The 12,500-nt window shown below is 36.9% G+C and overlaps 1 protein-coding gene across 4 annotated transcripts in view; it reads left to right on the forward strand.

The window, feature by feature from the left end:
* The window catches only part of FOXP2 (forkhead box P2), a 344,924-nt gene that overhangs the window by 152,853 nt on the left and 179,571 nt on the right, over positions 1-12,500 (forward strand). For all 4 annotated transcript variants that reach the window (XM_018080571.1, XM_018080573.1, XM_008932480.2 and 1 more), the window contains one exon: positions 7,702-7,879. In XM_018080571.1, coding sequence (XP_017936060.1) covers positions 7,712-7,879 — 168 coding nt within the window. In that variant the 5' untranslated portion in view covers positions 7,702-7,711. The remainder of the gene's footprint in view (positions 1-7,701; positions 7,880-12,500) is intronic.

Here is a 12,500-nt window from a genome sequence, read left to right on the forward strand (position 1 = left end):
CTTTCTGAACTGTATTGGCCTTGGTTAAATTTACAAGAACAGAGCTGAGCTTAAGTTTTTGGACAAGGGTTTCATGGTGATAAATTATTCCTTTAAAATATCTGATAAAAGTTGGAATTGTTTGAGAAAAGTATTTGCTATTACAGGTGGTTTTGACCTGTTATTTAGAGCATATATGTTTCTGGCCAGCATTTTAAGTATATCAGCAGTCCAGAGGAAGAGATGCAGTTTGGCACTGCTCTTGTTTGCTAAGTGTGTGGTTACATCTACCTGGTACCATCTATTTTACTTCAATATTTTGTTGGATATGATTTTAGTAAATGCTAAGTTTTATCAGCATGTGGCTGTAAGCTAATTTAGGAAACTTATATGCAGAAAATTTGGAAGATCAAAACTTTGAAGCAGCAAATATTAGTCATGTGGCTTTTCAGACATTACTGTGTATGTAGAAGAAAATTTGTGATTTGCCCATTTGTAGTCAATGAAAACTACAGATGCAATCAGATGCTGATGGGGGTTTTGAAAGCGAGTGTGTGAGCTTTTGAGGGCTCATCTTAGAAATACACATTTTCCATTTTAGTCCTCTTTGAGGCTTATTTGAGCTTTTGGTAAGTTGGTTCCCATAAAATAAATTTCTTTTGATGTACCACCTTTCCTATGGGTCATCCAGTGGGAAGGCAAGGGTGGATCTGGTGAGAAGAACTGAAGACACATTCTGCACCAAAAAAAGATAACCTTGCAAGTAGAAAATGCTGAAAACTGTAGAAAGGATTAATTAGTTTATGGACATTTTTTTGAAAATTAGTTTATGGACAGGGGAAAAAAAACCCTCAAGGGATACTGAAGGGAAAGGGGGAATGAGCAGGAGCCTGGATGACAAGTCAAGTAATTGTGAGGGTTAAACAAGTACTGTCTTATGAAAGAAGGTACTATCATAATATTCAAAGATCAGGGGAGGGGAATTATCAATGATGGTTGTTGCAAGCTCCTCACAAAAAAAGTATAAAAAATTGGCCCTGGGTTTGCAGTTTGTAAGCCCTACAGACCTTGGAAGAAGCTTTTTTTTTTTTAAGGGAATTTGCCTGCTAGGCAGGTCTTCCCTAGCTCTCACAGTTCTAATTATTTCCTACTGCACTGATGCTTTCTCACTACTAAATTCTCCATTGACTGTAATAAAGTCTCCCTACTCTCAAGAGCTTGGAGAGCTGTCTTTTTCTTTTTATTTTTTCTTTTTTTTTTTTTTTTTTCTTAGGACTTGGAAAGATAGAGGGAGAAAGGGAGTGAGAGGAGTGTGCTTTCCAAGGTGGGGTTTCCCAAGCTGTTGTTGCTCAATTAAGAATCTTATCCTAAAATTGGCTGCTCATTTCTGCGTGGGCTATAGGTAATGCACTCTACAGGCTTTTGCCACTATCCTGTGTGTAAGGTACGGATCTTACAATACTGTACAGGCTACTTGTATAGATAACACTGGCCTTCATAGGGATTTTTTTTTCTAGCAAGTGAAAATAAATAGCAGGTGGAAATTAATTAGACCTTCCTTGCTGTTTTAGGATGTGAACTAACTGTTGTTCAATAATCAGACGAGTGTGACAATATACTCCTGAATTTTAAAAAGCAGATAAATTATTGTGCCCCAAACTGACCTACTATTTTTATTAGTCCAGAAGAATTGAGATGGCGTGAAAAGAAAAGATACAGCCTCTAAAATGCAGGATAGCTTTTAGTTAAGATTGAATGTGATATTCTACCTTCAATACCTTTATCTGACTGTTGGTGCCAGTCAGTTAAAAGGATGTTCATTTAAACATCTGATAGATAAACCATAATACACAGACAGTGGGAAAAACTGTGGCTTATAGTAGAGATAAATATTTTAGGCAATGCTTGTTTTTTCAGTTGCAGTTTAGCACAAATCAAGTGATCTGATTTCCTAATGCCTTGTCATGCCAGCTGAGTGCACCTGTTAAGGTAATGCTGCAGGAAGGATGCATGTTTTGTTTACCTGGCACTGTGTGTGGGTGAAGATGGGAGGGATGCTGAACTGCTAGTTCTTGTCCCAAGTAAATAAATCTCATCTGTGGTAATTTTCAAAAATCCAGTTGTCAGTTTTATTGGAAATCTCTGTTCAAAAATGGCCTTCAGAGGCCCACCATATGAGCGCCCACTTAAAAGTTTCTTATTACAGCTTGAATTCTCCAGAATATCAGTGCTTTCTGTGTCATGATCGAGACTCTGTTGTCCCATTGTTGCCTTTTTTATCCATTTTTCAACTGTTACTTTACTCACGACTACCATCTTCACTAGTGAGAATATTCTAGATAGTAAAATGATTATATGGCTTTTAATAGATGATTTTTTTTACCATGAAAATTCTATTTTTTCTCATGAAAGATGCTGACTTTCCTCACTGATGCAGATGATACGTATTCTTTCTGATTAAGCTAAGACATGTCCTGTAATGCACAAATGGAAGCTCCGTTTTCCTGAAGGACCTTCCAGCACAAGGTGTTTGAGCATACTTTACATTTTTACAGGGAAAACTTGAGTACATAGTAATGTATTAAATCTACTAATATAAATATTTTACATCTACTAATATAGATACTTTATTTTATGGTATTTCAATAGCGTTTAACCTAATTAGTGTTTTAAACATAATTATATTTATTTATATTTTTTATTTATATAGAATATATTTTATATTATTATTTAATCATAATTTATGTGCATATTTAAAAATATGCAGTGATTTATGTTTCTACTTAACTCAAGATTTGAAAGCTAAATGTTTTAGATAAAGTGGAAAAAAAACCCCAAAGCTTTACAAATATTCTCTTAGCTTTCCCAATTTTTTGTTCTCACATATTCAGCTATGTCCTTCATATTTGGCATTTTGATTTATTAAGCAATCTTAAGTATTAAAGACTTTTAGCGTAGCAGCAAGACTTCAGATGCATTGTGCCTTGTGTCAATGATGAATTAATTCCAGCAGAGCACAAAAGTTACTATTATTTAAGCCTAGTTCCTCACCTCTGCTTTTACATCACAGGCCAGTTTGAAAAGGCTGTAGGTTAGGCTGTGTCTTAAGGAGGGAAGTGAGGCATGGCCATTTGGGGAATCTCACGTTTGTGGTACTGAGCAGCGTGCGCTCTGGCTCTGTCTTGTCTATGGATCAACCAACATGGGCACCTCGATGCCAGCACAAGGTTACACATCTGGGGGTGTTGCCGTGGTGGTGCTCTGTGCTGGCAGTTGTAGGCTTCAAATCTCTAGCCCTCGGCTCTGTCGCAGCGCAAAGACGGTGCCACTCGGGGGGCCAGGACGGCCCTGCCGTGGGTCCCATCCCCGCGTCTGTCCCGTTGCACGTGGGACGGCGCCGTCGAGGGCCGCGGCTAGCGGGCGGGGCCGCTGCCCGACTCCTCACCGCCCCCTGGCGGCAGTCGGGCGCTGCGCAGCTAGTCTCCCGCGCTCCCGCTCTCCGGTCCCGCTCCTCGCTCGCCGCTCCCGCTTCCCGCCACACGCCTCCCCGCTCTCCGCTCCGCTCCTCTCCCCGCTCCCCGCTCCCCGCATCCCCCGCCTCCCTGCCGGCGGCGTGCGCGGAACGGGGCCCCGGGGCGGGGTCGCGGGAGCGGAGCCCTGCGCGTCGGGCACGGGCCGCCTGCACGGCCTGGGCCTGGCAGGGCCCGGCAGAGCCCGCGAGCCTGGCGTGCCATACACCCTATCATAAAGTGAGGAGGTCTAATTGCGCTACGGCGCGCTATCCTGCTATTTGTACAAATAAAAGACCCCGTCTTGATGCAAAATAAACACAAAAGCACTGTTGTGACTATAACAGGGAGTCATATACTAATTTATATAATAAGTGGTTGTGCACGCTTTATTCAAGATTATGGCTGCAAGAAATGGCATGAATTGCTGGGTGTGTTTAATGCTGGATTATAGCAATTTGAAACATGTCAAACACATGGCTAATGCCTCATGCTTCACTCATTCTTGCGTAAACCTGCATAGCCACCATCCATTATACCCTTGGTAACAACACAATTCTGCAAGTAAATATTGTTACATTAAGTAACCTTTCAATTCAAGTTGTTTAGGAAGAGAAAATGCAATCTTGTGCAGTCAGTTCCAGTGTCAGTTTAATGTTTCAAAAGGGAAGTGGTGTAGAGAATAAGTATCTGTACAGTGACTTGCTGGCTTAAAACATACATGTGTGCACGTGCGTGCACACGCGCACACAAAAAATGTACAGTTCACTTCAGAAGAGAAAAGTAAAAATGTAGCTTCTAACTTCACAGGAGGAGTATTTTTTTTTTTTGTATGGGTGATAGCATGGTTACCCAGGCAGTATTAGGCATTCAACCTGCTGTGCAACCACGCACTAAAATAATCTACAGTTTCACTCTCTCGTGCACAGAACAGCAAATATTTTCCCCATACTTTTGTTCAAAATACCAGGTAGCAGAGCTTATATCTCACCTTTGGCGCCCAGAGTTGCGGAATCACAGGAGTAGGTGCTGCTGAATGTGTCTGTGAATGTGGGTGCATGTGTGCCTGTGTAGGCACGCTCATGACTGACAGCAAGTGTGACAGCAAGAGAAAAAGAGAAGGATTAGAAAGTATGAATGTGTATAAATGTATGTAAACAGGGACCTATATATTTTTTCTTGTCCTATTGGAATTCCTAAACTTTCAGCCTTAGTATCTGGCAGCCATCGTATTTCCTTTTTATTTATTTATGATTATTATGCTAACAATCTCCACTACTGTTGTAAAAGCAAGAAAAAAAGTACAGTAGTTTGCTTAGTAAGATATTGCAGGTTCAAATTATTTTGCCACCAATAACTCAAATTGCTGATACATAGATTTCAGAAATTATCCTTGTTTAGGTGTTTTCTGTACTTCAGTTTCTAGGGTTTAGAGTTGATAGTATGTACTCACATGAGTGCATAGATTCATGTATATACATATGTGTGTGTGTATGCAAGAGAAAAGAAGAGAAAAGAAAAAGATTCTATTCTCTTACTTTCTCCAGCAGCCCTTTTTTAGTTGCTGGCAGGGGGAGGGGGGTCAGCTGTGCACAACCAACACAGAACATTACTCAAGCCAAAGTTTCTGTGTTGGTTTTGAAAATACCCTTTTACAACTAGAAAAAACCCACACTTTATTTTTAACATAGAATTATAGGGATTCTTTTTTCTTCATATAAATACTTCAATATTTCTTCAGCTTTATTTCGATAGAAATTACTCTTTCTAGTATTGTTACTCTACAGTTTCCTTCTGTCTGTACACAGTTCTTGGGTCAGATTTGTTGTTTTCTATTGCCAGAATAGTTACTGGTCATGTTACATTAAAGCAGATTCTGCTGGCTCACAGACATTTTAACTTAAAATGCAGAGCCCGAACTACACTCTGGGGCTTTACAAGGATACAAAATCCACAAGACATAAAACCCTCTGGTTAATATGAACTGGAAGATGTTTAACCCTTCTCTGCTAATTGTAATGAAAGAGTCAGAAATTTATGAAATTTCTGGATGTTTTCTAGTGTTTTGATTGTCTAACATTTACACCCCTTTGCCCTTTTAATGCGCTTGGCTAAATGTACCACTGTTATTGTCTAATGTTCGAATTTGTAAGATGAACCTGTCTGTTGGTTAAACCTTTGTTTGACTAAAAGAGGATTAATGTTTGAGTTTTCCAAATTTCCAAATCCTTGTAACGATACAGTTGATGAAGTGTTTTAAATAAATTTCCACTCTGATATACATATCTTTTTATTGAAAGTAAATATTGTAAAAATCGGAAAGGGCTGTCTGCTTCCACAGTTGTGGCATACCCGCATTAGAATTTTCATATAACTACTAAGGGCAATCAGACCCTTTTCTCTGAATATTTTAAACATTGTACATGTAAAATTTATGCCTAATTTGAATACTTATTAGCTGCCTAATCTCAGAAAAGAGTATTAGCTTTGTTTTTGCCTTGTAAAATTCATCACTGCATGTATCATATTTTCCATTTCTATTATTTTTCTTCACTGATGTTCATAAGTGTTTAAGAAGGGCTGTTTGTTCATAAACACATCTGGTGCTGCCGTTGTTTACTGGGCTATAACAACTGCCCTCCTTTATGTTAACTGTGTTTGTGTTTAGGTTTTTTGCACCCTGTTTTTTTTCTGACCAGACCATCCTAAATAACTCATCTTTTGCTATTATAACATTCTTCGCACAATATATACTTTCACTTTATCTTGTAGGTGCTTGTTTGTGGTAACTCATACTGCATTTTAATTAATATCCCATGCACATTGTCAAAGTTGTAATGATCCTTTTCCTGTCCTTTTTTTTTTTTCTTTTTTCCCAGGGAAAGGCAATTGCTCATACTTTGCAAGGGAACAAATAGCTAAGTAAAATAATTAGGCTAAGCAGCAAGCTTTGTTTCCTTTCCTAAGTTTGCCTACACATCCCTCTCCCTTCAGAGGTGTCTTTTAAAATCACAGCTCAGCCAGGTTGTTGTGAGGACTCTGTCAGTACATCAGGAGTGAGGATGAAGGAAAGTAAGGTCCATTCTGACCTTGTGAGAGCAGGAGAGGACTTCGGTGGCTCTGAGAAGAGACACTGACCTTTCCGTATTACAGATACAAAATGCGCCTTGAAATTCTGGTTTGTAAGGGCACATTGGTTCTTTATTTACTGCAAAGATTTCAACTGATCTTGGCAGGACATCTCATTGCTATCCTGAAAGTACAGTATATTTATGCAGTGAAAATGATAAAACATTTATTACTGTAGAGAAGGTAATATGCATAATTTATGCTGTTTTTAGCACAATCATTAGTGATATTCTTGATAGATTTTATTTCCAGCTTTCATATCTAATACATGCCTGGAAAATTAATTTTATATCTTTCATTTATTTGCCTATGTTAAAATTGAGTTTTAAGTCATCTTCAAGTGAACAGTTTGATTGCTGCTCATGCATAAGCTTAATTACTTCCCAGGAAGGACAGTATTAAATGTTTTAAATGTCAGAAAAATAAATGAATATCAGCCGTTTGATTAAAAAAATAGGCAATATCTGACATGTTTGCAGCAGGAGCTTTTTCTTAAAATGCCTCCGAGGCAAAATTTTATTTAGTCACAAAAAAGGAGAAGCCCATTATACTATTTATCATTGGTTGATACCATATGATTTGTATCACCCTTACAAAATTTTAATTTTGTATGATTAGCTGTGCATCATTAAACAACAGCCTTGCATAAGATATGCTGTAAAATTCTGACAGAATCAAGATAGTGAATATTTTAAATAAGGCTGTATAGTCATCCATGGTTGTCAAAGCTAGATAATAGGAAATATAGAGCAGTGTGTGAAATCGTGCCTTCACTTAAACTGGTTTTATAGGTAGACTTTAAAATGTAGTCGTTCGTAAATGCTATTGACCATGCTCCTTGCGTGGTGTGTTATTTTGGCCGTTAAATGTAAGCACACAAAGCTTGCTTATAGAAACTATAATTCCGGTGATTAGTAGCTGCATGAAATCAGAGTTTGCATCACATTTCTTGGTAAACGGCTCCTTGAGGCTTTTTTCTTCTTCTAAAGATGCTGTCTGTATAATTGGCAGAGAGGGACATCTTGATAATGGAAGTGTGAAGGTGTAACGCGTGTGTTAATTGATACTTCTTAATCACTTTTAGGTATTAAGTCATGATGCAGGAATCTGCGACAGAGACAATAAGCAACAGTTCAATGAATCAAAATGGAATGAGCACTCTAAGCAGCCAATTAGATGCTGGCAGCAGAGATGGAAGATCAAGTGGTGACACGAGCACTGAAGTAAGCACAGTAGAACTGCTGCATCTGCAACAACAGCAGGTAAGTTTGTTTTGTTTCCTGTTTGTTTTTAAACAAATAAAAGGGCTGTTTTCAGAGGGGCACCCTTTTGCACACCCTCGGTGTGTGCTGAATGTGAAGTGTTGTGAAACTGAAGAGTGTGGGGCATTATTTGTTGTTGTTTTAGTGCACGTTAATGTTGAAATGCAAGGGTCCCGTTCTCGTGGTGGCAACATATTGCTGATATGGCTGCACACCACCACACTCACTCGGTGATTAAAGTCCCGCAGTGTATTTATAAAAGTTGTGCTGAAGCCTTGCAGTGTATGTTTTCAGGAACTGTTAGTTTACTGTGTGATTCGGTAGCACAGGACATGGTGCAGGGCTTTCCACCAGAGGGCCACATTACTTGAGACTTTGCTTCGTTTGCAATGAATTGAGCCAAAGTCAGAGCTGGGCAGTGAAGGGACCTTAGTGAAGGGAGCAGTCACTTCTCACAGTGAAGATGCTTTGCTGTCGTAGGTGTAAATAAAAAATGCTGGTTAGTTCAGAAATACTGAAATAAAAGAGAGAATGTGTTGCTGCCTGTGTGTGTGTGTGTATGTGTAACGTGGATGTGTGATTTTGAAAATATGGGAAAAGAGAGAAGCAGCTTTTCTATAGGTATGTTTCCATTCTCAATTTTAAACCATTTTTTTTAAGTTTATCTGTTTATGTTCTCAACAAGTTAATGGAGAACTGCTATGTTTAAAACTGTAAAATTAAATTGTCCTCTGGCCGCTGACGCAATCTAATTATGAGATGCAATCCATTAATTTTTGTCACTGTAAGATTTCTGTTCCTTTTAAAACCTGTGCAAACATAACTCCTGCTTTGTCTGCCTAAGGAGTTGCCCCCCCATCAGGGGACACAGATTGTACTAATGCAGTGAAGCCCAAACAGTTTGTTTTGTAAACAATTGGAATCTGATTCTGCAGAGTGCCCAATACCAGCTTCGAACTCCTGAAGTCTTTGGTTACTTATCCTCTCATCTGCTGAGGCCACTCAGCACCTTTGGAGTTCAAAGCCTTGATTTTAAATACTGAGGCTTTTCATTACAATGTCAGGTATTGCATTAATGGAAGGAAAGTTGTCTCCTGTAAGACAGAATATTATAAACCCGCTGTTTTATAGAAACATGTTTTAACATGATAGATAAATTGCATGTGTACGGGCCTCTGAAATAACAGGTCATAATAGCTCTTAAAATTGAATCATTTTTAGTGCTGAATTAAGCAGTGTACACTAGCTACATTTATAGTTAAATATTTTAAATGGTGACAGAAAATGTGGAGAAATGAAATAGTTGTAGATTGAAATATGAGAGGTTGTTAAGGCTTAAATCTGTGCCTTGCTTCAAATTTGAGTGTATTCAGTTTTAACAATTGAGCACTTACAGTATTACAGTCTGAAGAAATGCAGGTTTCAGTATCTTCATTAAGTTCTTAGCAGGTTTGCACCCCTCTCTATACATACACTATTATCTATATATGTACTTTTTGTTTTTATACTATTTTCATAAATTGTATGTGTATACATATAGATATAAAAATTTAATACTGTTTTTGTTGAAAATCATACCATGGTCTTTATTCAGGTTATAACAACAGTTTAAAATTTTTATTGAGAAAGAGTGTATTTAATTGGTGAAAATTTTTAGAAAACTAAATTTAAGTAAAACACTTTAAAATACAAAAATACCAACAGACTAATGTGCCACTTACATGTTTCTCAAAGTAATAGTCCTAGGCATGTGTAGCCAATTTGTCCATACAGTCACAGATTCCAGTAGATAGCATTTGCAAAGACCACAGAGAATTACAACTGAAGATGAAAATATCCAGTTGAGTACTAATAACAGACAGGTTCTGAGGGGACAGGCTTAGAAGTGACAATCTTTTCTTCAAAACTGTGATTAGATCTTAAATAAGCAGACAGGCAAAGTAAAACCATGGGTACAGTTAATAGGACTCAAGAGGCATTTTATGGTGGGGTCTGCACTGTAGGATTTAAATACAACTTGAGTTAGGCGTATAAATCCTTCTATAAAATATGTTGATGTGAAACATAAATACTAGTAAACATGCAGTAGGATGTCCTTTAGATAACGGGCATAGCTTTGTGCTACTTTTGTTCTTCTTCCTCACTCTGTTTCTTTTTTTTTCCCCTGTTTTTGACCAGATGCCTTTTGAAATATGAATTAAGAGGAAAATGATGGCTGGTTTTATTATTGTCACAGTAGTACCTCTCTAGAATATCATTTTTAATATGTGACTTGTCTAACAAACTTTGAGAAGTAGAAAAACAGAGCAAACCCCATTGTACCTGCAGTTATTATTCGTAAGAATTATTTATTGTTTAAATATGTGCAAGGTATAACGTACTCCTCTCATAGTTTAACATTCTGATTTTGGCTTCCCTGAGTCATTTTATTGTGGGCCTTCAAATAAACAAATCAAGTTTGTTATAGCTTTTTCTAAAGGAAGCAAGATAAATGATCACTGGTTTTAATCATTTCTTTCAACTGGGCAGCTACATAAAGTGTTGCTAATGCTTAAGAATAGGTATATCAGATGAGTAAAATCACAAAATAAGTTTTCACTAAAGTGGCACGAATATTTACCAGAGAAAGTTAATCATGAGCAGTTTTAGAATATATACAAAGAGCAACTGGGTAAGTTAAATTAGTTAAGTTACATACGTGGTGTATTTATAGAAAGTAAATACGCTAAGTTAGACTTCATTAGGTTCTTATAAGCAATTATTTAGAGTTTGGACAGTTCTGTTATTTGCTTGATGAACTGTGTTGTTGTGATCTTTATATAGAAATGGGAAGTTTGACTTAAATCAGGGAGTTATTTCTCTTCCATGTATCAAGACAGAATGACAGTATTCTATAATATATTGTAATATATACTTGGTGATAAATGGATTGGGTGCTGTCACAAGTCATTAGGTCGGCTTTGAAGATGTATGACTAGAACGTAAGCAACTTTTTATCTTACTGTCGATATTTATGAATTTATAAATATTACTAAAGTGAATATAGATTTTTACTATTAAAATATGATGGAAACTGTAATCTGCTCAGATTTGTTTCTTCTGCTTTTTTTGTCTTACGGTGAATATTCTGTCTTGTATGTGTACATTTGTATACTTCTGACGTTTTCACTTTCATTTTTTTCCTTGTACGTTAAAATCAGTGTTTCATACTGGAATGTATAATGCATGAAAAAAGCATATCCTTGATTAAATACATTGACAGATTATTCTGCATTAGATGTAGAATTTTATTTTTATATTAAGTTTGTAGAATTAATTGTTTGTGTCACTAAGGTCAAAATAGTTGCTAAAAAACCATGATTGCTTTACAGGGTAGATTTGAGCTTGCATTTTGAGTATTCATTAAGTCAGTGCTATGAAGATAATCTTTTTAAAATGTTTTATGGGAATTTATTGCTTAGAAACTGTTTCAGTTGACTATGTATAAAATTATTTTTCCAAAGCAGTTTTATTTCTTTAGTATATCACTTATTACTAGCATTTAATTAATACAAAATACAAATAGTGTTTCCAAAAATAAAAATTTGATGCTAGCATTTAGATTATCTTGATGATGTAAAGTTTTACTTTCTTATGTGTGATTATCGTGATTATTATTTGTGGGGTTTTTTCCTTGTGATTAAGGAGAAGGAAGATAACGGGGGAGTTTGTTTATCTTATGAGGTCTTGAATTAGGTGTTGACAAAGCTTGTGTTTCTGTATGTTGGACAGTAGTGCTATTTACTAAACCACTAGAAACTTTCATTTTGACTCCTTGAAACAGAAAATTAATTTTCTCATACTGTACAGGATGTTTGTATTATAAAGTGATATAAAAACCTGCAACTGTTACACCTGTGGCAAAAGCTGATGCCATAAAGAGCACTGATGACATGTAAGTTAAATAGAAAACTTCCTATTGCATCTAATGATACTTATTGTTATCTAAATTGACCACGGCATATTCGGCTGAAAAATGCTCCTTCCTAGTGATTTAAAACAGAAGTTAAAATCATGGAAAATTTTGCAGAAGTGATAGAGGCTCTCACATCACAAGTTCAAAAGGAGCGAAATTCTGTTAGGTTTATTCATATAAATTTCAGAGAAGGTATTACCAAATTAGCAGATGCTGAACTAGCAAAGGAAAGTATGTTTTACAAATGCAGGCACACACATGGTCTAATCTTTAATTTGTTATAGAATTGAGAATGTCCTAAAATACCAGAATGTAATTTCACCGAAGTCTTGATATGTCCCTAGAACTATTTGTTATTATTAGTCTTTATTTTTTTGAGTCCTGCTCTGTGCTTCTGCACACAGTTTTTTTCCCACAGTTGAATTATTGGAGAAGAGCTAAATTCAAATGCAGGCTGTCTGTCCACCTACTGACACTGCAACTGGAATAAAAAGAGCATATTTCATTTTCCACATCTGCCATCCTAATCTTTGATGAGTCCCTTACTGCCTGATTTTGCAAAAAATCTGAGCACATGGCTATTTAATATAGCTTCCAGGGGGTGGGTCTCGTTGGGACCACGCCTCAGTATTTCCACCTGTGAAATGGGAATGATAATATGTATCT

The sequence above is a fragment of the Manacus vitellinus genome, unplaced genomic scaffold (genome assembly GCF_001715985.3).
Source record: "Manacus vitellinus isolate BGI_N305 unplaced genomic scaffold, ASM171598v3 scaffold_5_pilon, whole genome shotgun sequence".
Classification (NCBI taxonomy): Eukaryota; Metazoa; Chordata; class Aves; order Passeriformes; family Pipridae; genus Manacus; species Manacus vitellinus.